The sequence below is a fragment of the Nannospalax galili genome, unplaced genomic scaffold, assembly GCF_000622305.1.
Source record: "Nannospalax galili isolate Female #2095 unplaced genomic scaffold, S.galili_v1.0 scaffold685, whole genome shotgun sequence".
Lineage (NCBI taxonomy): Eukaryota > Metazoa > Chordata > Mammalia > Rodentia > Spalacidae > Nannospalax > Nannospalax galili.
In genome coordinates, this window is record NW_008353482.1 from 3,045,592 (window position 1) to 3,071,192 (window position 25,601).

General features: G+C 40.7%; 2 protein-coding genes across 4 annotated transcripts in view; one reads left to right on the forward strand and one right to left on the reverse strand.

Annotated features, from left to right (window-relative positions):
- Positions 1–2,725, reverse strand: part of Mphosph10 (M-phase phosphoprotein 10) — an 18,316-nt gene extending 15,591 nt beyond the window's left edge. The window contains exons 1-2 of the mRNA XM_008850614.3: positions 2,435–2,725; positions 269–947 (exon numbers count right to left, since the gene is read on the reverse strand). Coding sequence (XP_008848836.1) covers positions 269–947; positions 2,435–2,523 — 768 coding nt within the window. The 5' untranslated portion in view covers positions 2,524–2,725. The remainder of the gene's footprint in view (positions 1–268; positions 948–2,434) is intronic.
- A 298-nt stretch (positions 2,726–3,023) lies between these two features.
- Mcee (methylmalonyl-CoA epimerase) lies at positions 3,024–25,038 on the forward strand. Of its 3 annotated transcripts, XM_008850616.3 has the most exons (4): positions 3,024–3,175; positions 11,601–11,938; positions 21,658–21,821; positions 22,533–25,038. In XM_008850616.3, exons 1-3 carry the CDS (start codon positions 3,127–3,129, stop codon positions 21,808–21,810), a joined length of 540 nt encoding a protein of 179 aa, XP_008848838.1. In that variant the 5' UTR covers positions 3,024–3,126; the 3' UTR covers positions 21,811–21,821; positions 22,533–25,038. The 3 variants fall into 3 exon arrangements, with proteins under 3 accessions (XP_008848838.1, XP_008848837.1, XP_029410662.1); XM_008850615.2 differs by lacking the exon at positions 22,533–25,038 and having other exon boundaries at positions 21,658–22,089; XM_029554802.1 differs by lacking the exon at positions 22,533–25,038 and having other exon boundaries at positions 11,601–11,776; positions 21,658–22,089.
- The last annotated feature ends 563 nt before the right edge of the window (positions 25,039–25,601 follow it).

The following is a 25,601-nucleotide window of genomic DNA, read 5'->3' on the forward strand; positions in this document are numbered from 1 at the left end:
GTATGTATGCATTTCGGGTGAGGGGGGGTGGGGGGTAGGAGCAGTTTTTGAGACAGTGGTTTTTGACAGGGTCTCATTACTTAAGCCTAGGCTAGTTGTGAACACATAATCCTCCTGCCTCAGCCTCCCATGTACTAGGCTTATACTAATGCAGCAGAGACCCAGCTTTTACAATCATTTTAATTAATTTCTTCAATCAATTTTTTTTTCAATTCATCTAATACTTCACCTGTGCCCTTGTGGATTTTGAGGCACTTTAAAACCTTACCTTAAGCTCTGGACGTTCAAACAGTCCTCCCTCATCTTCATCAGAATCAATGTCTTCAAAATAGTCAATCTCCTCCTCTTCATCATCATATCTTTTTTCCTCTTCTTTTTCCATTTTTTCTAAAAAGTTCTCCATTTCAGAGAGCTTGAAGAACTTATCATCTACTACAGACTTTTCTCTTGGTTTTCCAGGTAGTTTTCTTTGAGCCTTGGTTTGCTGTTCCAATTTGCTAATATCAAAGTCAAGGTCCGAATCCTCATCACTGAAAATGGGACTCCTCCTTCGCTCAGACCTGCTTGAGTATTCAGCTCTTTCCCTCTCTTTAGGGCCATCACCACCCAGGACTGACAGTTCCTCCTCCTCCTCCAAATCTTTCGTGAGGTCCTCCTGGCTGTCATCCTCCATCTCCGAGACATCGTCTTCACACTGTCGTTCTTCAGTCTCTGGGAAAAGGCTAATATCTTCATCTTCCATTGTTTTAGTAACTACATTCTGGAAGTATTGTAAAATTGGTTCATTTTGCAATTCCAGTTGTTGCCAAATCTGCTCATCATCAAAATTGTTTATAACAAGCTTTTGTAAAGGACTTCCAGAGACTCGACCATTCTCTAATGTTTTACTAAAGTCATAAAGAACTTTCGTTAAAGAAGTGAAGTTTGATGCTAGTCCATCTTGAATTCTATTGGGAAAGGGGAGTAAATAAGATGGAGAATTATATGCAATAATATTATCAACCATTCTGAATTAAATGAAAAATAAAAAGCGTAACTCATGGGCAAAGTAGAATATAAGTGAAGTGCTGATTTTAAGTATAAATTCTTCCTGCCAAAAGCGCATATCTTGATGATGAACCAGAACGATGTATAAGAAGTACCAACTAAGTGTCTGAGTTTGCTGTATAGGCTGGAAAACCACTACTCATCTACTTGCTTAGAGATATACAGTGAATCAGCCTTAAAGTCTCAACCATACATATACCACCCTTCATTATACATTTGGCAAATGATCAACTTGATTTTTACTAGAAGCCTGGGAAGATCTCTCTAAGAATGTGGTATCTGAAATGAGTCCTTCAGATAAAAGAAACTTTCCAGTACAAAGATCTAGAAACATGTATTCTTGGAAAAAGAAACATAAAATAAATTCCCTAAAATAGAAATGAGGTCAGGAAGCTTAAAAATATAAAGACTACCTCAGCTGTAGTGTGGTTAAGGAGGTGGAAGGTTAGGCTGAGGGTGCGAGGACACACAAAACCATGCAGAGCTCAGCAGTAAGAGCTTGCCATTCTGAGTATAATGAGGAAACAGGTTTTAAGCTAAAGAATGAAATGATTTACACTCTGGAAAGATAACCTATAGAGAAAGGAATGAATGTAGGGTTATTAGAAAGTTGAAGTAGCATTCCAAGGCATGATGGAGGCTTATGCTGGAGTAGCAGCTCTAAGTATGGCCAACAGGAACCAAATCCCAATACAGTTTGACTGGAACTGACAGGGCTGGTACAGAATTAGGTGTAAGACAGAAGTAAAAAATGAGAGCAAGGAAACAGACTAATTGACTCTTTGAGTGAATGTAATAACAAGTGTGCCATTTACTGAGATAATGCTGGCTAAGGTACTAGAAATAGGGAAATGACTTCAGGGGAGAGCAGAGTATGGGGCGGGCCTCTATTTTGTACAAGGTGATTTTGTGACACAGAGTATAAGACTGCAATATAAACCTGCCACAATTTTACAGAACTTGAAGTTCTTCAGGAAAATAAATATAAAACGCTTGTCCTGGGAAGAGAGATTTAAGTCCTAATTCTCGAGACGCTCAGTCGTGGATGCGCAGTATGACCAGCAGTAAGCCCATAGTTTCAATAAAGCTTAATGACAGGTGAGCAGTGGGTATGTAGGGAACACACGTATAAACAGCAACCAGCAGTGTAAGGTAAGGATGTGGTCTAGGTCTCAAAGAAGGCCTCTAGGCGTTAATAACTGAGCTTGAGTTCAACAGCACACAACTGGAAGATCGCTCTGTACAGCTTTCAACTGCTGAAGTTTTCATGGGCCGTAGGAGCCACAACTCTCAACTTCCCCTTCCTCTCCACAATTTTCCGGACACCTGCTCCGCAAGCTCGCAGGAGCTGCGGGCTACTCTCCCAGCCTGGGATCCGCGCACTTACGTGAGGAAGCACTCGGGCCGGCTGGTAGCTTTCCCGACCTCCTTCAGACACCGCTCCAGGGTCTGCCGACGCCAGCCGCGAGGAGCCATCACTGCCCACAACGGCGCCACATGAGAAGGAAGAGAGCAGGCCGGAAGCCGCACGTCAAAGATACTCCTTGCACAACCGGGAGCTCAACGCCGAAGGTTCCGAGGCGTAAAGGTTCCGAACCCACATCCAGACGTCGCCATTCCATTGGGCATGCGCGGGGGTGGGGCAGAAACTCGAAAACATCTATTGGTCAGCCCCAGCGCCTTAGTTCTCTCTCCAGACATTTTATTTTTTCGGAGAGATTCACAAGTGGTGTCGCGCCGTCGCTTTATATTCTGCATCAGATTCGACAGATGTCTTAACGTAACGGAAGAGCGGGTCGCCTCCAGCGTTCACAGAACCGCTGCGTCCTCCATGTCCCCGCTCCCCGCCCTCGCGACCCTCCCCCGACCGGCGGGCCTACAGCGCCTTCCAAGCCCCAGGCGCCGCGTGTCCCCGCCTCTCAGCCTTTCGCTCCGCCCCCTGCCCGCCCCCTGCTCCTGCCGCCGCCAGTCACGCCCCCGACACCACGTGTCCCTGCCCCTCAGACTCTTGCTCCGCCCCCAACACTTCTACCTAGCGCTAGCTGCCTGAGATCACTACGTCGGGGGTCTCTTTTCAAGATGGCACAAGTGTGGAAGGCTGCGTCGGTGGTGGCTGTGAGCGCCGCAGGTGAATACTGGACGCTGTCAGGGGCGCCCGGGCGCGGGGTACGCGGGACGGGTGTTGCGGGTGGCCAAGCCCCAGGATCTAAAGCGCTCAGTTCCCAGAGCTGCGCTCCGCTGTCAGCACCTGGGGCAGAGGTCTTTAATGCGGGTTTCCTTATGGCCCTCACCACTGCTTAGCGTGAAGTGCAGTTGCGGTGCCCATGGCGTGCGTGGGCCGCTGAGACCGGGAACCTGCCCCGGAGGTCAGGCAAGGCAGGGGCAGGATCAAAATAAATGGAGTCGGACTATGAGCGTTCTTTTACATTCACCATGAGAGGCTGGCGAAACCAGCAAAGTTAAAGACTTTTCGCCGAATCCAAGCGTGTCCAGTAGCCGGCCTCAAACACCTGAAGGTCAGTGATGTAAAGAATACCACGGGGTGTTTTACACAAACAGGACAGGGACAGGAGAAGGATTTGTGAGTTCCTTGAGTTCTTCCACCTTCATCTTTTTTTTTTTTTTGGTTTTTTTGAGACAGGGTCTCCCTGTAGCCCCAGCTGTCCTGGAACTCACTATGTAGACCAGGCTGGCCTTGAACTCACAGAGATCCGCCTGTCTCTGCCTCCCGAGTGCTGGGATTAAAGGCGTGCGCCACCATGCCCAGCTCTCCTTCATCCTTTTTAATGCTGGGTAGAATCTGAGGTGGCAGATGCCCAAGTTTTTGGCCCCTCCCACTTTCTCCTCTTTCATTTTCTTCTCTTTTATGACAGCAGTTAGTACCTTTAATCTGAGATTTTCTGTTTGGAAGAGAATGTAAAGTAATATTACCACAGAGTTGCTCCTGAACATTTGTGACAAACCCTTTTACTACTTCCTTCAAGAGGTGTTCAAGGGCCAGGTGTGGTGGTACAGGCCTTTAATCCCAGCACACAGGAGGCAGAGGCCGGCATACCTTTGTAAGATCGAGGTCAGCCTGGTCTATATTGTGCGTTCCAGGCCAGCTGGGGCTACAGGGAGACCCTGACTCAAAACACTAAAGGGGGAAAAAATCGTGTTCAAGGGAATGAACCCTTGGTAGTATTAGACTCCTGAAAAGTTCTTTCCACCTGTTGAAACCTACACTACTAGTCATCTTTCAAAGTCTGACAAATCACAAAATTCCTTGCCTAACCTAAGAGGGCCACAGGACAAAACGATGCCACAAGCAAAGAAAAATTGCACCTTTTAGACTCAGCTGTCTTAGTACTTAACCAGTTTAGTGAGGTGAGATATATATGTGTGAAAAATATTTATCAACAGGCCGAGCACAATAATTTTCTGATTACCAGGTAATGCTGAAATTTTGGTAATACTCCCTTGTTGATTTAGTTTTCTGTATCCCTGGTAAAATACAGTCACCATCTTGCCTCATATAACATTGCAAGTTTGAATTTGGAAAATATCTCATAAAGCAGAATCATCTATTATCTCTTAGCAAACGATCTCTTCAAAAGAAGCTATTGTTCATTGAACATACACCAATGATAATAAAAATTAACTGAGGCTGAGAGTGTAGCTCAGTTAATAGAATGCTTTCCTAACATTCAAAAAGCCTGGGTTCAATTCCCAGTACCACATAAACCAGTAGTCCCAGCACTTGGGAAGTGGACACAGGACATTTAGAAGTTCAAGGTTATTCTTAGCTACCTAGAAAGTTTGAGGCCACTGTGTAATACATGAACTTGTATCTCAAAAGTAAAAATTTAAATCAAGAAGCAAAAGAATGGGAAAGGTGGGGTATAGTTCAGTGGTAGAGCACTTGAGTAGCATGTGCAAGGCCTTAGTTTGACCCCCAGCAATGCATAAAAAGAAAAGGCAAAGAGTTTCAGAGACTTAAACATAGTAGTTTATCAAGGTCAACTCTGATGTTAGGGAGACTTGAGCTTGAGGCTCTACTTTGTCACTTAGAGAAATGTTGAGGAAAGGACTTAAGCTCTACAGGCCTTATTTCCTTATTTCTAAAAATGAAAGCCAAAATGTGCAAGCTGTAGGATCATTGTAAAGATTAAGTAGCAGAGCACTGGTGTATCATTATCTCTGTTTTATGGTCCTGTGGAGTCATGCTACTACCGTGTATCCTTCAACTTCAGTGTTTGTGATTTGGCAATATAGTTAGGAAGAATTACAGATTTGGTCAAGATTTTATATTAGCATTGATACATAAATATAGCAATGAAATAAAATCATAGGTCTGTACTGGGAGAAAGTAGAATTAGATTTTACCCATCAAATTCTGTCCTCTGCTGATGACAAATCCCAGGAGTTGGTAAAACACGGAGGCTGCCTAGAAATTGGGATATATCAGCATCGGAAATAAAAACTGGTTTGTAGGTTGCTGAAAGGCAGATTTATTATTTAGTTTCCATTCCTATATCATATGAAAACAATTCCTTGAGAACTCAGTTGTCATGAGCTGGAGGATTTTTTTGTTGTTGTTGATGTTGTTACTGTTTTATGGTGCTGGGGATCAAACCCAGGGCCTTGTGCATGCTAGGCAAGTGCTCCATCACTCAGCTATACCTACACACACCCTTGTTGGTGATAGTGTTAGAAGCAACTAATTTTAACTCAGAAAGATTGTAAATGTGTGTCACTTTCTCAAAGAGCAAACAGAATGGTGTACTTCTAATACTGTCTATCAGCAAGACTTCACCCAGATGTCAGTAGTCAGAAAATACTTGAGTACTTTCAATCACATTCTGAAACCAGAGCCCACACCCTAATTTTCGTGAGGGAAAGGTGAGTTAGGGGCTGGTGGCACATGCCTATAATCCCAGCACTTTCAAGTGGAGGCAGGAAGATACTGGGGTCAAGGCCAGCCTCCTGCTTCGTACTGTTTTTGAGACTAGTCTGTGTGCTTCAAGAGATCCTGTCTCAAACAAACAAATATACAAAAGCAGTTAGTGACCTCATAAAAGAGCAGTAAGTAACAGATTAATGGAGGAAACAGTAAATCCCGAAAGACTAGACCAAGACATTTGTAAAATTAATGAGTGTAGCATAACTGTGATGACCGAGTAGGGTCAAGTGCCCAGTACACATCATGGGATCTTTTAAAAGCATAGAATGTCTGCATACTTATTGATGCCAGCATTTATTAGCATTTATTGGTGTACCTTCCTAAGAGAGCCAATACCTTTCTAAGCTGGGAGGCAAAGAAACCTAAAACTAAAGAGTTGCAATGTCCACCAATCTGAATAAAAATATCATTTAAAAATTAGCTTGGGGCCAGATGTGGTGGCGCACACCTTTAGTCCCAGCACTCGGGAGGCAGAGGCAGGCGGATCTCTGTGAGTTCAAGGCCAGCCTGGTCTACATAGTGAGTTCTAGGACAGCTGGGACTACAGGGAGACCCTGTCTCAAAAAGACTTAAAAAAAACAACAAAAAAAGATAGCTTGGGCCTAGGCAGGCAGCTCAGTCAGTAAAGTGCCTGCTGTGCAAGTGTGAGGGCCTGAGTTCTTATGCCCAGCACCCATATAAAAAGTCAGGTGTGGTTGTACATATCACCCTAGTTGGGGGTTAAGGGAAGGAAGATGGATCCCTAGAGCTCACTAACCAGCCAGTCTAACCAATCTGTGAGATTCTGTCTCAAAAACACATAGAGAGAAGATGGAAAGGAAGAGACCCAATTTTACCCTCTGGTCTGGTCTACAGACATACATAGACACACACACACACACACACACACACACACAGAGAAAGATGCAAAGGAAGAGACCCAATTTTAGCCTCTGGTCTACGTACATACGTACATACACACACACGCAAAGTTAATTTGATGTGATAATCCATAAGGTATACATATATCAAAACATCACATTGTACATTTTAGCATATATGATTTCTACTTGGCAGTCATACTGTAATAAAATGAAAAACATCACATTATTTTTAAATGTTTTTTATTTATTATTTTAGTTTTATGTGTTTTCCCTGCATGTAGGTAAATGTACCCATATCATGCAATGCCTGCAGAGGACAGAAGAGGCTGTAGGATCCCCTGGAACTGGAGTTATGGACAGTTTTTAGCTTCTATGTGGGTGCTGGGATTTGAACCCTGGTCTTCTGCAAGAACAGCCAGTGTTCTTAACCACTGAGCCATCTCTCCAGCCCCCATCACATTATTTTATATTCTTTATTCCTGTACCTCACCTAGTTGCTTGGTCTACAGGATTTTAACCATAGATTCTTACTGCTGGAATAATAACTCTTACGCCATTAGACACATTCACATAAGCATTAGAAAGGTGCAATATTTGTTATATTTTCTATGTTGTGCAACTGTGACCTTTAATTTATGTAGTTGCAACATTTTCATAAACAAAAAGAAACCTACCTATATTCAGTTATGAGTCCAGTTTCTCTCTTCCCTCCAACCTATGGTGACCACTATTCTACCCCTCTCTCTATGGAGTTAGTTACCTGTGCTAGGTAACTGATGTAACAGGGATCATACTGTGTATGACCTTTAATGTCTAGCTCTCCTCACTTAGCATGATGTTTTTGAGGTTCATGCATGTTATATGTCTTAGTTTGTTTCTCCATTGCTATGACAAAATACTCTAGCCAATACCAACTTGGGGAGGGAAGGGTTTATTTTATCTTACTTACATCTCCCGGTAACAGTTCATCAGGGAGCCCAAGGTAGGAACTCAGGGCAGGAACCTGGAGGCAGGAGCTGGAGCACAGGCCATGGAGGAATGCTGCTTGCTCCCTGGCCCCTGCTCAGCCATCTTTCTTATGCAACACAGGCCCACCTGCCCAGGGGTGGCACCACTCACAGTAAGTAAGCTAGGCTCTCCCACATCACTCATCAAGAAGATGCCCCTCAGACATGGCCACAGGCCAGTCCAATAGAGGCATTTCCCCACTTGAGGCTCTCTCAACCCAGGTGTGTCAAGTTGACACTAAAGCTATCCAGCACATATGCCACAGGTCAGTACTTAGGTTGAGTAATATCCCATTGTTTGTTTATGGGAATATTGCTGCTGTGAATATCCATGTAAGCATGTTTGCCTGGGTTTGACAGCCGTTTGGGGGTGCTTAGGAGTAGAATTGCTTATAATTCTGTGTTTAACTTTTGTTGAAGAACTGCTGAACCATTCCATGATAGCAGCATCATTTTACATATTGACCAGAAATCTACAAAGATTTTAATTTCTTGCCTTTTTTGCCCCTTTCTTTCTTGTTGAGTAGTCTATTTCAGTGGATCTGATGTGCCTTCCCCTGGCAGTCACTAATGTTACTGAGTGTCTGATGAGTTTGTTGACAATTTTGTGTCCTATCCCTTCATTTTTAAAGAAACTCTTGAGTTTTCATTGGTATTGCTATAGCTTTCTGCTCTATTCCTAGAATACATGCTCCAGGGACCAAATAAAACCAATAAAAAGTGATAACTGTCCTCTTCAATCCAGTACCATCTCTACAGATAAGATCAACCTACAACGTGGCTTTGAAAGCTTCATAACCACAGTATAAAGCTACTGTTGTCTTTCTATCTTGCTGACATAGAAAGAGAATGTTCTCTGCAAAGGAAGAAAGAGTTTGCTGTCCTGGTAAACCAAATGATCAGAAAGTGATAATGAAAGATCACAATAAAACTCTCAATTACTGTTAACTTGGGCTTCCTTTGGTGTGCTAGAGGTTTTGAAATGTCCCCAAAGCAAGCTCCTTTGACGTTTCTATATGCTCCTGCTCTGTAGGACATCTGTGGGAGGACCTCCCACTGCCCATCTCCTACAGAAGTAATTCTGCTGAGGAGATGTCAGACACCTGGATTCAACATTTAACATGCCCTTACCACTCCACAGACAAAGAAACTTCTTTTTTTTAATTTATTATTTTTATTTTATGTGTACGAGTGTATTGCCTACATATGTGTAACTGCACCCGTGTCGTGCAATGCCTGCAAAGATCAGAAGAAAGCATTGGATTCCCCTGGAACTGGAGTTGTGAACGGTTGTTAGCTGCCATATGGGTGCTGGAAATCGAACCTGGGTCCTCTGCTCCTCTATAAGAGCAGCCAGGGCTCTTAACCACTGAGCCATCTCTCCAGCCCCCCAAAACAACTTTTTTTTTGTCTTTTTTTTTTTTTTTTGAGACAGGGTTTTCTTGTAGCTCCAGCTGGCCTGGAACTTGTCATGTAGACCAGGCCGGCCTCAAACTGAAAGAGATCTGTCTGCCTCTGCCTCCCAAGTGCTGGACTTAGTGCTGGAGTACATAGCCAGCTCAAAGCAACTTTTAAAAAAATATTTTATTTATTATTTTATGTGTATGAGTGTATTGCCTGCATGTATGTGAGTGCACCCATGTCGTGCAATGCCGCGGAGGTCAGAAGAGGGCTTCGGATTCCCCTGGAACTGGAGTTAAGAACGGTTCATAGCCACCATGTGGGTGCTGGGAATCGAACCCTGGTTCTCTGCAAGAGTAGTCAGTGCTCTTAATTACTGAGCCATCTCTCCAGCCCCTCAAAGCAACTTCTTAATGTACATGTTATCTGGAAGCTCACTGACGTTCTCCATCTCCAGTGGTTTTTTTCTGTTTGTTTGTTTTTTTGTTTTTTCTCTTTTTAATATACAAATGTTTTGTAGTTAACATCCATTGCCAATGATACACTCAGGAGAGAAAGAAAGAAGGGAGGAGCAGCTTGCCCAGAGATTTTGTTGGTAGCATTTGTAAAACTCATTATCACCATGCCCTCATGAGATGGGCTTATGGAAAGCACTCATTCCATCCATTGGCAGGCCATCATTGTATGTCCTCAGTAGCAAGACTGGGTGAATTCATTGTGTACTACTGTGTGTGCTTAGCATTGTATTATGTTGTTGAATACCTACTAGTCTCCACAACAGACTAGCAAATTAAATATTTAGTGAATGAGAATAGTATGTTTCAAAAATTGAGCTAGACTAGAAAATATCAGCTTTACTTATTGTAAAGATTGGGTTGCTCTTTCTGTGGGGTTCAGTTTCACTTGTACATTTATGTTTGTATGTCTTGGGTACTAATACACTTAGATTTCATAGTAACACAGAGAGTAGCATTGGACATTAAGCTATTGGTAAAGGGAACTTTTGGCTATTTTAGTCATCTGTAATATGGGGGGGGCATAGTAGAAGACCTTCTTAGCCTAAATTAAGCACTTTATTTTTACAATTCCATGTTTGCCACATATATGTGCATATTTACCACATATATTCTGGGGAGCCTGGGTCTTAAACCCAGTGTTTAGGAAGTGGGAAGCAAAGTAACACCCCTTCATCATCATCTTTAGTTACTGAATGAGCAAGTGTTTCTTAACATCCAGAAGTAGTTCTGCCTCTAATCCTTCAACATTATAAAAGAAATAATGTAAAACTGTGGTCTCCAAAGAAAGCCTCACAAGTTGCATACTCCTTGATCTTGTTTGTCCCCCCCAGCAGCCAGGTATTTTCCTTAGTTAATATGAAGTGAAATGTGCACTAAAAGTACTATAGAGGTATGCCTTTCATGAAGGCATTATTGTGTAATATAACACAAAAGTGCATGTACATTGGGAAAAGGTTGCTTGCTCTTCTCATAGGTGTATATTGCTGCACAACCACAGTCAAACTTCTGTAAAATGTAGACATTTGTGAATAATTCTGTTTTCAATATTTTACTTATTTTTATTTTATGTGTATGAGTGTCTTGCCTGCATATATAAGTGCACCATGTCATGCAATGCCCATGAGGTCAGAAGAGGGCGTCAAATCCCCTGGAACTAGAGTTACAGATGATTGTTAGCTGCCACGTGTGTGCTGGGAATCAAACCCAGGTCCTCTGCAAGAGCAACCAGTGTTCTTAACCACTGTGCCATCTCTCCACCCCTGTGAATAATTCTTAATATGCAGTTATCCTTTGAAGTATTATAAGTAAGTATGTTTTTATGAAAAGTGTCATTCTTTGTTCAGAATGTAACTGAAGCTCAGAATTAGATTATAATTATAGACAAATAGCTTAAAAATTTTTTTTGTACTATAGATTGAACCTAGAGCCTTAACGCTCTCTGTTTTTCATTTTGACATATGGTGTCACTAAGTTGTGTAGGCTGACCTTGAACACACTGTGTAATACAGGCAGGCCTTGAATTTCAAATTCTCTTACCCCATCTCTGGAATAGCTGGAATTATAGACCTGCGCCACCACACTTGGCAGACACACGGGTTTTTAATTCTTGGCAGAGAAGAGTGAATAGATTTGACATAAGGTCATCCATTGATCTCTCCTGATTTAATTTCAATAATTAAAAAGCATAGATATGTAAATAATGAATTCTACAGCTATTTGTTTAATTTTTAAAATTAACCTTAGAAATACGTTAATTCTCAAAAGAAAGATATTAATGGCAGTTCTTTTTTTTTTTCTTTTTTCTTTTTCTTTTTCTTTTTAGGGCTTTTCTCCAGAGTCCAAACTCAATTTCCAACTGTGAGAGGTTTTTCCACATCACAGTCCTTGCATCTATCAGCGGGGCCTGTGTGGAACCTGGGGCGGCTCAATCATGTGGCCATAGCAGTGCCAGATTTGGAAAAGGCCTCATCATTTTATAAGGATATTCTGGGGGCCCAGGTAAGTGAGGCAGTCCCACTTCCAGAACATGGAGTATCTATTGTTTTTGTCAACCTGGGAAACACCAAGATGGAACTGCTTCATCCACTGGGAAGTAACAGTCCCATCGCAGGCTTTCTGCAGAGAAACAAGGCTGGAGGAATACACCACGTTTGCATTGAGGTGGGTTCATCATTTTAATGTCACTCATTTATCTCTCCTCCACGAAAGGTGCTTTTTAAGCCTCTGTAGAACTAGAACCGTTTATTAAAGTTTTTAAGGGAATGACACTATTATACTTCTTTGAAGGTGAATCTGTGTGTAATGCATGCATGTGCATACACACACACACACACACACACACACACACTTCTATAGAGCTGTAAAAATAATAATGTATTTCGTTGAAGACTAAATTCAGTAGACTTTAAAAAGGCCACTGAAGTGGGTAGAATCTTGGCTCTAGGATTTATTGGTTAAATGTGACCTCTCGTTTAATAAGAATGTAAATGTTTTTCACCATAACAAGGAAATTAGGCAAGTGGAAAGAATTTATAAAATAAGAATTTCATAAATGTGCTAAGGTTTTGTTCATGGTGCCAGGACCTCATGCAAGTAAATATATGATATACCACCAAGCTATATCCTTAGCATAAAGTATTCTCATAATTACATTTCCATCCTTAAAATTCTAATATCTGCTGGGCGTGGTGACGCACGCTTTTAATCCCAGCACTCGGGAGGCAGAGGCAGGTGGACCTCTGAGAGTTCAAGGCCAGCCTGGTCTACATAGTGAGTTCCAGGACAGCTGGGGCTACAGGGAGACCCTGTCTCAAAAAGACCAAAAAAACAAAATTCTAATATCTTGTTCCTTATATGCAATTCATTTTCAATTACTGATTTTTAAAATTTTTACTTATTTTTCATGTGCATACACACACGTGCACATGCTGCAACATGAATGTGGAAGTCAGAGGACAACTTTCAGGAGTCAGTTCTCTCATTCCACCATGTAGGTTCTAGGGGTTGAACTGGGGTCTGATGACAAGTGCCTTTGCCTTTACCTCCTGAGCCATCTCTCTGGCCTTTGATTTTTAGTATCTCTTAAACTGTGTTTGCTAACAGTTTTTATGAAAACATGAAGAAATGTTAGGCAAAAACATTCTCATTAGAGAACATTTATCTGCAGGTGTTCATGTTCAAATAACTGTCTTTTAGAATATCAGCAATACCAATTAGGCTTCAATTTAAATTAATTTGATAGGATAATTCCTTTGCTAGAAGTAACGGCATAATTAATAGTAAAACCTCATTCCTAACCCAGAAGAGAAGTATATTGATTCTAGAATGAAATCAAGGATGTTTTCAGATAATACTTTCTACTAAGTACTTGAAATTCAGTAAAATACATGAACCATGTACCCATGAGTGGGGGCTAGATACTTCAAAAAACAGATAAAACATACTGTGATAAATGGAACAAATATGCATATTTTCTCAGTAACATAAATGGGGAGGAAGTTGGCTGCTCAGGGCAAGGAGCTGGGAAGGTCTCATAGGGCATGGGTTATGATGGCTCTAAAGGAATTCCCAGATAAACAAGAGAAAAAAAAAAAACTATTCCAACTAGAGGAAATAGCACGTAGAAAGACCTAGAGCCATTCTAACAGCTGGCAAGCACATTATGTCTCCTTCGATAGTGTGTGAAATACTTAGCACATATTAATTTCTTGAATTCTCAAAAAGTTACTCTATTAGAATGTTACCAACCCCATACGACAGGTGAAAAAACTGAGACTTAGCTGAGGTCCCACAGTAGCTGTAGGTGTGCATGGCAAGGCCCAGGTTCTAACCCAGATTTACGCTGTTCCCAGAGTGCGCACTTTTAGCTGTGAGGCCAGTTCCTTCATTGTATGATTAGACTATAAAATTTAAGATGGGGGAAACCTCACACCATTAGACAGGGGAATTGTACGAGCCTTCATATGTACCCTTTCTTTCAATCTTGGGAGGTTACTTTGAGATGGGGGAAGCTATCTCACATTATACCACAAACTATACAGTTTATTTATAGTGATATTTACCCTTTATTCTCAGGAAGTTACTCTGGCTGCAGGTTTTATCAGTGGACCTGAGAGTTTGTGTAAGCCCCCCAGGATGAAAAGCAGGACCATGTACCTTTGAATCTACTCTCCTTTCTCCTACACTGTGTGGTCTAGGTTCCACATCAAGAGAACTCATGCCTTCAAAGGAGGCCAACTGTGAGTTAGAAGTTCAGTTAAGTAAAGAAAATGGGAGTTCAGTAAAGTAACAGCAAATTCAAAAGTAGATATTGAAAGAGAAATACAAATGTGTATGAGCATAAAATGAAGGAGGTAAGGAGACCCTGTACAGAGTGCTCAGGTGCCACCTTAGTCTAATACTCCTCTGTTGTCCGGAAGTCTCCACAAAACATAATGAAATGGATTAATTAGGTAGTTTTTATTTCCCTATTCTGGGTCTGAAAGTGAGCTGTCCCAGTGAATGAGGCAGCCCTGTAGTTCGTAACACATGGTTTATAAGGCTGTCCAGGCATCGCTGTTCACCAGCCAAAGGGAAGGGAAAGCAGAGAAAGAATAAGGGCCAGTGCCTGTCAGATGACCGAGCATGGACTCTGTCACATCCCTCTGACCTGAGCTTAGTCAGATGGCACACATGGCTGCAAGAGAGACTGGGAATGTAGCCTCTGGCTAGGCAGCTGTAGGCCCCAGGAAATAAAAAGGTTTCTTTCAATTTGAAGAAAGAAAAGTAGAGTATCCACCTCTGCCACACTTGGCTATCAGTCTGTGCAACATGTGGTAATTTTTAGAAATGATGTTGCTATGATAGCAACAAGATAGAAACATTTGAAAAATACTGTTATTTCTCTATGTACTGTGAAATCTGAGATGGTGATGGTGCCACAAGCTGGAGTGGGCTTAGTTCCCCACCTTGGGGTAGCAAAACTTCTTGTCTTGAACTGAAAATATTTTTCTTGCGTGAAAATATTGAGGTTTTAGGCTTCATTGTGTTAGAAGGATATAACCTCTTTTCTGGCTAATATGACTTGGGTCTTGCATTATCTTCTGAAGTACAACATGTGCCTGAACCAGTTAGGAAATATCTCTTTAGTCATTGTTGCTGATACCATGGCCATGCAATAAAGTGGCATTCAGCAACAACCGTATCATTTGTTTAGGATCTTGTGGATCAGGAAGTTAGAGTTCTGCTGCACAGTTCCTGTTTGGGGTGGCTCATGTGACACATGCCGCAGTGACCACGGTGGTGTCCAGATGCCCTCAAGATGTCACCTGTAGGTACTCCTGCATGTCTAGCTGAGCTCACTCATGTGGCTGGTAGTCAATGTGGGCTTGCAGCTTGGAGCTCAGCTAGACATGCAGCAGGAGTACCTACAGGTGACATCTTTAGCTTGACAAGCTAAGTGTAGTTCAGAGGATGGCTGGACTTTGTATTTGACCATTGACTTTCCCAGAGTGAGTAACCCCGTAGAACGAGAAGGACTGTGGCCTCTTCTGCCATGGCCTGCTGGTCAAAGGCAGGTTCAAGGCAAACCAAATTCAAGAGCAAGTCCTTAGATCTTGACTCTTTTTTTAATGCCTATGAGTGTTTTTTCTGCATGTGTATATGTGTCTGGTGCCCACAGAGGCCAGTAGAAGATTGTCAGATACCCTGGAACTGGAGTTACAGACACCATGTGGGTACTGGGAACCAAACTCTGGTCCTCTGCAAGAACAGCAAATGCTTTAACCTCTGAGCCATCTTTCCAGCCTGTGGGTCCTGACTCTTGATAGGAAGAGCCATATTTTCAAAGTACTGTAACTATGAATGCGTGGATATATTCTGAGCAGAGGATGATATGAATTTTTTTTATATAGATAACTTTTTTTTATTGAGCTTTTTAAATTTTGAACATTTCCCATTCAAACCAGACCCCCTCCCCATCCATGCCTCCCCCTATCTCCCCACCGAACCCTATGCATTCTGCCATACATGCTAAGTCCTATTCATTCAGATGTTTGTACCCAAATGTCCTTCAGTGTAAATGCATCCACTGGAGTTTAGTCAGCCCATCCGGTGGTTGTATGTAAATCATACTCTCCCTAACCCAGCAGCAATCAGTCTCAAATAGGTCTCAGTCTAGTGTTGGCCCATCACCTATTTCTTAACTGCCCAAATGTGAACTTTTTTAAGCTCCAGAATGATTTGATTTTCAAATTACCAGAACTGGGAAAGTTGGGACCTGTGTAAGAAGAGAACATGCCTAGCCTTTGTAAACAGAAGATTCAGAATTCTTGTTACTTGCCAAGGTAAAAGGTTCATAGGCACCGCATCTACAAAAATGAGTTTCTTCAGCCTTCTCTAACATTTTAGTCATTATTTTGTTTGCATGACTTTTCCTGGGGAGACAAAAAAGATATCTGTCTGAACTTGAGGGCATCAACAGACTAAAGAATGACTCTTACAAGTCTACCTTGATGAATAAAGTGGGTTTATCAGGGTTTACTTACAAGGTGGTAGATGACTAAGGAGGACTGCATCTACCTGAAATCACCTACACTGTGCCTACCAACCTGTTTTATTTGGCTCTAATTCTACAGCAGAATAGATGCAAAACTAGTCTCAGAGCACCACCTAGTATAAAGCAGCACAAGTGACTACAGGCTCAGACAACAAGGCACAAGCAGACAGACTCTGGGAAAGTTCTTGTTATGTGTCCTCTGTCCATACTAGAGATGTTCTTCATCTCAGAAGACGTTGATTGGAAGGATGGCTTTGTTTTGCTGCACTCTGGTACATAAACAGCTTAATGGTATTTGACTACAGAAAGGAGTTATTCTGGGTAGGATTTGGAGAACTGGCCTCATTACATTTTTTGAAAGCGCTGTATTTCTTCTGTAGTTTTTATGGCTTTTGCCATTTATTTCTTAGTGCCATTCTGGTTTTTTGTAGTCTTAAATTTACCCATTGGAGGATTTTTTCTTTCTGCTGTCTAATATCAGAAGGGTCTGGATGTTCTTTCTCATTGGGGCCCCATATGAAACCTTTGATCATGTAGGATCTGCTGTGGGCATGCTTCATGGCTTCAGAGTCATGAGAAATCAGCATCTGTGATCGTAACCTGTCCAGTTTGTGGTATTGGGTGAGGAACTTGAACAGACTGAGACACAGCCCAGTGCAATAAGTGGAAGCCCTTCACTATTGAGGAGAGAGCCACATGGGGTTGGGATAGCATGGAATACAAGAGCCTCAGCAGTGTGAGGGAGAATATTGACAGACTGGTGATTTGAATGAGAATGTCCCCATAGGCTCCAATTATTTGGACACTTGGTCCTCAGGTTGTGGTGCTGTTTGGAGAAGGTCATGGAACCTTTAGGAGGTGTGGCCATGCTGGAGGAATCACATCACTGGAGGTGGGCTTTGAGAGTTCTTATGCCTTGCCAAGTTTCCAGGCTCTCTTTTTGCTTCCTGTTCCTCTTTAAAAATATGATCACTTGGCTTTCTGCTCCAGACACCTCGGCTGCCATGCTTCCTCCACCGTTATTATGGACTCTAACCCTCTGGCATCATAAGCCAAATAAATGCTTCATTCTGTAAGTTACTTTGATCAGTGTTTTATCGCAGCAACAGAAAACTGACTAATACACAGATTGTATATGTAAGGGTGCCTAGCATGGAGGTCAGGGGCACTCATGTGGAGTACATCATTGCAGGGGGACATGGTGATTAATGAAGAGTGTTAGAGGCCAAGCAGTATGGGATGTGTATCCTCACATGGGGTGGCCTGGTATAGAGCACCAGGGTCTGAGTGGAGTTGTAGTCATTGGAGTAGAGTCATTGAGCAGGTATGGGGAAGAAACAGGACAGGGAAGATATATGCACATTGGGGCACTTAAGTGCCTGTTGTTGGGGCCCAAGCAAGATGGGGAGCCTGTGATCTAGGGAATGATTGTATTGTCTGGTAGAGAGCCCTGCATACAAGGGAGGTATGTCCTAGCATTGTGAGTATAAGCTGAGGTGGGGTGAGCCACATCAGGTAGATAAGGACGCAGCCCAGCATGCTGGAACAGTGTGGTGCAGAGGCACTGCTGAAGGAGAGGCAGTGGAGACTGGCTCCCTCAAGGGGGTTAATTGGATGAGTGAGTACAGTGACTAGTGATGGTAATGGGAACCAGGCTTTCCAGGAGTAGGCATTCATGTACAAGAAGAGTATTCTGTTTTATTTAAAGGTGATCTTACTATTGCAGGCTAATGAGAAAAAGAATATAGGAACAATATTATTATAAAGCAGGATAGGAAAATGGTAAAGAAATGCAGCATTTGTTACAGTTTCAGTGTTGGAATGATCACATAATAGATGAGTCTTTTCCTGTTCATGTTTTTGTGTTTTACTGATCCTTTTTTCACTGAGCCATATATGACTTATGAAAGGAAAGTTACAAGACTTTAAACTAAAAGGCTGGTGAGGTAAATTTATTTCCTTCATGCTAGGGAATGCTCTTCAACCAAGACAGAACATTCTTCTTTCAAAAATGATTTTGGGGCCTGGGGAGATGGCTCAGCCAGTAAACTGTTTGCCATGGAAGCATGAGAGTTTGGTCCCTGACATCCATGTAAAAGGTGGGAGTGGGGGCAGATGTCTGTAATCCCAGGACTGGGAGACGGAGGCAGAAGTATGTCTGGGATTCATTACCCAGCCAGCCTTAGCAGTGAGCGAGACTCCATCTCAAAAAATAGGGTGAAGAGTGATTGAAGATGCCAAACATCAACCTGTGACTTCCACACACACAACATACTCATGCACAGACACACACATGCATACATACACACACACACACACACACACACACACACACACACACACACACTCTAATAATTTCAGGCTAGCCAGGATGGTGTCACACACCTGTTGTTCCAGCTACTCCAGAGGCTAAGGTGGTACATCATTTTTTAAAGAGTCCATTTTCATTTTGTCTTTACCATAAACCTCCTTAGAGAACTGTTCTACTAAGCAGTGCCTGTATCACTGTGCCTTGACAATGCCAGAGAGTAAAACAACAACAAAGAAATGAACAGTTTGTGAGGCTGAACTTCCTGTGTAATAAAAACTGTTATTCAATGCTAACCCCAAATGGCCTGTAACTCTCTATGTAGACTAGGCTGGCCTTGATCTCATACAGAACCAACTACCTATGCCTGCCTAGTGCTGGGGTTAAAGGTATATGCCACTGTGCCCTGCTAAAGAAAAGTATATTATTACAGAGAAAGAAGAAAAGAGTATGCCATTGTCCCCCTCAAGAGCACACCCTCAGTGACCTCACTTCCCCCCACTAGGTTCCAATTCCTAAAGTTTCTACCACTTCCCAACGAGCCATGGGCTAGAGACCAAGCCTTTAACACATGGGCCTTTGTGTGTTAAAGAGCCAAACTGTAAGACCTGTCATTTAAATCTAGGTTTAAGAAAGTGGTTTACTGTCAACTGGTGAACATTTCATTGGAGGCCAGCATTTGGAAAATGCTATACGTAGCTACCACCAAGCTTTATAGCAAGCATGGAAGCTTAAGTAACAGGTACCCTCTGAAATATTCCTAAGAATACACAGGAAGCCTCTGAACTCATTAGAACAATGTTTTTTTTTAAAGATTTATTATTTTTAAAGATTTGGTTTATTTTTAATTATGTGTATATATATGTGTCTGTGTCAGTGTGTCTATGTGTCTGTGTGAGTGAATGCCGTATGCGTGTTGGTGCCTGTCTGGAGACCTGAAGAGGACATCAAATTCCCTGGAGCTAGAGTTACAGATGATTATGTGAGTTTTGGGAATCAAACTTGGGTATTCTAGATCGGCAAGTGTTCTTAACTGCTGAGCCATCTCTCTAGTTCCAGTCAGAACAATGTTATGTTTACATAGGTTTTGCCTTTAGGGTGGGATTGAAACATAAATATTTAATGCAGACTTTTCACTTAACTTTAATAGATTTATATCAGTTTGAGGATTGAACTCATCCATTATTGATATCAATTAACATTATAATTTTATGTAAAATAAAAGCCTCTTTGTTAAATCAATCAAAATATCATGTACTATTAGAAACGGCACATTGTTGCTTGTTCCTAAATTTTTATTTGTTCATTAAACTGAGAATTTTGTACCTTATGGGTAAGAGGTAAAACTTGCCTTACAACAAAGAAAATTGCATTGCCATTTTAGATGGAACAACTGAGCACAAAAGAAGATAAAAATTCACTGAAGATTCTGAATTCTGATTGTAACAACCAACACTTTTTTTTTTTTTAACTGCCATTTGTAACTCACCACGAGAAGGAAAAATCATCATAACCTCCCAGACTCATTGACACACAGAGGAGCTGATAAAAAGTCAAAGTGGAAATAAACTAGCTCAGATTTTCACTAATGACACTCAGGGCTCGATGGAACAACCTGAGACAGAACTATGTGTTCGAAAGATGATACTAGCATTTTTAAAGATAGTTATTATTGACCTTTTTTTTTTTTTTTTTTTTTTTGGTGAAAACTGTCATTGTGTAGCAGAGCGATTAGAGGATCACCACACGTTAGAGTCCATCATCTAGTCTGTCACAATACCGTTATGAAATAAAGACAGTTTTATTTCATTTTTTATGATTGTCAAAATATTCATAGCATTCTTAAAGAATTGTAAACTTTATAGCAACACTAATAGATGAATATGGCGTAAGATCCTTAAAATCAAAGTCAGTGAAATAGTGATAGAATTAGGATCATTTTTTGGATTAAGGAATATTAAAGAAGCAATATACTAAAAATTGGAATAGAATACCAGAACTGTAGGTATTTGTGCTTGGATAGAAAGTTCTATAAATGATTTTTACCATAAGTTGAATAGAAATGATCAGAAGGCACTTTGAAGAGGCAGGTTCATATTATGAAAATTCTCAAACGTAGGAGAAATAGGAAAATATAAGGAACTCCTAAATCCCCATCACAAAGATTCAACGGTTTTCAAGATCTTGCCACTTCTACTTCATCCTTTTTTTTTTTTGCCCCTATTTTCTTACCATCTTAAAGTAATTTTAACATGCCATTTTGCCCTTATTCTAAACAAGTAGGTACTCATTAAATGATATTATGTCAATCAAAATTAAAAGTAGATCTCTAAAGTCAGTGTCTATATAAAGTCCATGAGTCAGATTTACAAAACCGAGTTACAGGTATCATTTTATGGTTGATTTACTTAGCCAGCATTTAAGAAAGTCCAGTCCTTACAAATGGTGATTGATTACTTCAGGCTGTTTTAAAAATTTTTTATGATGGAGAATAACATTTTGATAGCAACATTTATAATTGTCATTTCATTTGTGGGATGGGATTTTGTTTGGGTTGTTTTTTTTTTTGGTTTTTTTTTTTTTTTTTAGATGCTGAGGATGGGAACCCAGAGCCTCATGCATGCTATGGAAGTGCTCTATGACTGAGCTACCTTTCCCCAGCCCTTGTGATGGTTTAAGAATAGTACTACCCCAGGGCTGGAGAGATGGGTTAGCAATTAAGAGCACTGTTTGCTCTTGCAGAAAACCAGGTTCGGTTTCCATCACCCACATAGGACTGACAACAATCCGTAACTCCAGTTCCAGGGGATGTGATGTCTCCATCTGGCCCCCGAGGGCACTGCATGCATGTGGTGCACTCACCTACATGCAGGCAAAACATTCACACATAAAATAAATTTTTTTAAAAGGAATTGTCCTGTCCAAAGGCAGAAGAAATAGATTGCATGAGCTCTCAGAGTTTCTTCTAAGCCTTACAGCACTGTCATTTGATACTTTTATGCTCTCATATCTATTCTTATTTCTCCTTTTCTCAAGGTGGATAATATAAATGCAGCTGTGATGGATTTGAAAAAAAAGAAGATCCGCAGTCTAAGTGAAGAGGTCAGCATAGGAGCACATGGAAAGCCAGTGATTTTTCTCCATCCCAAAGACTGTGGTGGAGTCCTTGTAGAACTGGAGCAAGCTTGATATTTACATTTGTAAGAAACTTTATTAATCAATCTGAAAACTTTTATCAAAAGTACTGCTTCCACTACTTAAAGTTCAAAGTTAAGTTAATTATAGAAAGATTAAAACATATGTACATATATATGTAACTTTGTCTTTTGAATTTGGAGGAAAACTACTGGATACTAGCATCATTGATTGCATAGGAGCTATGTAAAAGAGTGGATGTGGAAGTGATGGGCATGGATACACAACAGATGCTATAAAGTGAGTCTCACAGTCACATGACTCCATAAAGGATACAGAGTTGTTTTCAAAGTTTTTTGGGACTAAAGAATTTTTGTTTTTTGCTTCATTTTTTTTTTATTTGGGTTTCTTTTTGAGACAGGGTATTACTAAATAGCCCAGGCTAGGCTTAAGCTTGTGGTGATCTTCATGTCTAACCTTCGAAGTCCTGGGATTATAGCCATGTGTGCCACCATGCCTGACTCAGGAATAAGTTTTTAATATGAAGTTTTGTTTTTCCCAAGCTCAACAATTGTCTTTTTGTTGTTGTTCTTTAGTTTTTTGACTTTTTGAGACAGGGTCTCTGTAGCTCCAGCTGGCCTGGAACTTACTGTGTGGACCAGGCTGGCATCAGTCTCACAGGGCTCCCCCTCAGTGTGTACTACTATGCTCAGCTAGTTATCTTTTGTTAATATATAATTTTTGTTTTTTTTTGTTTTCCTTGTTTGTTTTAACAGGGTCTCCATATTCCCAGTGTGAACCAGGCTGGCCTCGATCCACCTGTCTCTGCTCCTGAGGGCTAGGATTAAAGGCACGAAGCACCACGGCCAGCTTGTTAATACATACTAATTGTACATGTTAATGAGGTTCGTGATATTTTCATGCATGCATAAAATTGCATTGAATCAAATTTTATCACCATTTTCCACACCTCACCCCCCGCCACCTGTACAACTCTCTTACTTCTGTGTAAATATCCAGAGGAAATCAGCATACTGAGAAGATACCTACGTCCGTATTTTTTATTGCAGCACTATTTACAGTAGCTAAGCTACAAATCGACCTAGGGGTCCAGTATTAGGTGAACAAATAAAATATGACATGTGTTCATAATGGATTAATATTCATCCACAGAAAATAGAACCCTGTCATTTGCAGCAGACAAATGATACTGGAGAGTATTATGTTAAGTGAAATAAGCCAAACAAATACTACACATTCTCTCTCATCTGTAGAAGCTAAAAAAGTTGACCTGAATGCTTCTTACAGTAAGTTGCTTAAAGAATTTTATCTCAAGATACTTGCTCTTTGAGTACAACTAATGGTCATAGACTCTTTGGGGACAAAGTATTTTGGGTATGAGTATTACATGTATATGGATGGGAGGTTTTGTGGGAACTTGCAGCATAGGCAGCTGAATGGTTTCTAATAGGTGGTGGTTAAACAGAATGAGACCCATTGCCCAGAAGCCTATGGGGAAAATAATTAAAACAACATATGTGTAAGTACTTAAAAACAGCACATAAATGAGTTAGGAAGGATAGCAATGTCATTCAGAGGATACTTTTAGAAACATATCTGATTTTTTATCAGTGTCCCAAATATATTGGAAAAAAGTATCAGTGACTTATAGAGAACATGGATGGAAAACAGCACAAGGGAAAATGGTTAACAAGTTTGTGATGGTTCAATGCTAGGGAAGGAGTGGCTGTGTAGACACTCCTGGTGATTGTGAAAGATAAATACAATATCCAGTTACACTTTTAAAAATTATATTGTATGGTTCTCAGTGTATGCAGAGACAGTGTTTGAGATCAACATCATGGGAAGTGGAGTAAGAGGGGAAGTGATAGTTAAATGCCCATAGTTCACTGAAGTGGTACATGTTGACATTGGTAGGCTTCAGTAGCCTGAATGTGTTGAACCCTAGATTAGTCCCTGAAAACAATTATATAAGGAGAGACACTTAAAAAATATGGATGAATCACAGATGAATCAATGGATACTAAAGAATGTTCACTTGAAGACAGATAAATAGAAACAGGAGAGACAAAACATAAAATGACAGACCTACATAAGACTTAATGTGAATAATTACATTCAATGTAAATGATCCTAAATGTGCCAGGTAAAAAATAGAGTAAGAGAATGAGTTTTTAAAACTTGCTTAAAATATAATGGCATTGATGGGTTAACAGTAAAGAACAAAAAAAGCTTCCATACAAACACTAATCCAAAAAAAGCTGGAGTGGCTGTAATACCACTATCAAATGAAGTAGACTTCAGAACAAAAGAAAACTTCTGGAAACAGAAAAGTACATTACATCATGGTAGAACAATCTGATGACAAGAAAACAGTAAATTATATACACCAAGTGATATAACTGCAAACACAGAACTGAAAACTGACACAACTGAAAATATGGTAATAGCTTGTAGCTTCATTCAACACTCCTTTTTGGTGATGGATGAAACCTCTAAACAGCATAGGCAGCTGTCTAGGAGAACTGAACTGTACCACCAACTGATTTTGAGCATGTGAAGGACATATCTGGCATCACCAAGCAATAGGGAAAGAAAATAAAACATGTCTTAGTCATAACTAAGTCAAACCAAATCAGTAGACGATAACAGGAACTCTCTAAAAGCTTATATATTACCAAAGAGGATGCACACCTCATGGAGTGAAAAAAAATCTTTTGAATTGGATGAAAATTGAAATATAATCATTTTTATAAAATTCACCAGTTAATTCATAAATAGATAATAAAATCCTACTTTCATAAGATGAATGGAGTTTGGTAACAATATGTACAAAGTAGTGTATGTGTCTCCCACATCCGTTACCTCTTCTTTCTCAGTAGAATCTGACTTTGTTAGATACCCATTCTTATCCTACCCACACATGCAAAGCTTCAGCAAAAGCCTCAAAGCTGAACTTAAATTTCATCATTCTTGCTAGTGATGGACTTAAGATCAGGTTGTCCACACCTGGACAGAGCAGAAGGAAGATTCCATAGAAGCTTTTGGCAGTGCTCTGTCCTACTCCCATGTAAGAAGTCAGCCTCTTGCACCAGAGGTGAACAGGGAAACAGACAGCTCTGGTTGCTCTTAGTAACTATCCATAAGTCATCAAAAAAAAAAAAAGTTAGAGTAATAATCCTCATTAGCAGAGTAATGAGAAAAAGCTTACATTAAAAAAATATATTTGAGGGTTTGGAGAGATGGTTCAGTGGTTAAGAACATTGGTTGTTCTCACAGAAGACCTGGGTTCAAATCCCAGCACCCACATGGCAGCTAACAACTATCCGTAACTCCAGTCCCAGGGGATCCGACAGCCTCTTCTGATCTCTGGAGGCATTGTATGACACAGGTGCACTTACCTACATGCAGGCAATACACGCATACACATAAAATAAAAATAAAGTTTTAAAAATACATTTGAGTATTGAAAAACCAATTAATTTTGTTATAATTATTGGGTCTTTAAGAAAAAACTATTTTTACTAGTAACATTATTTCTTTAAAATGCTAATTATTTCCAGTCATGGTGGTGCATGCCTTTAATCTCAGTACTCTGGAGGCAGAGGCAGGTGTATTGTGAATTCAAGGCCAGCCTGGTCTACATAGTGAGTTCCAGGCTAACTGGGCTACAGGAAGACCCTGTCTCAAAAAAGACCAAAAAAATGTTATCTAATATATTTACATAATTTTTAAAAGCTTGATTGAGGTCCTTTGGACATTAAAAATAAGATGAACAAAATAATTATACTTTAATAAGTATGTTAGCCATATCTGTCTATAAT

Coding starts and splice junctions, on each gene's coding strand:
- Mcee (XM_008850616.3), top strand. CDS start 3,127: ATGGCACAAGTGTGGAAGGCTGCGTCGGTGGTGGCTGTGAGCGCCGCA. Junction 3,176..11,600: donor GGTGGCTGTGAGCGCCGCAG/GTGAATACTGGA, acceptor TTTTCTTTTTAG/GGCTTTTCTCCAGAGTCCAA. Junction 11,939..21,657: donor TACACCACGTTTGCATTGAG/GTGGGTTCATCA, acceptor CCTTTTCTCAAG/GTGGATAATATAAATGCAGC.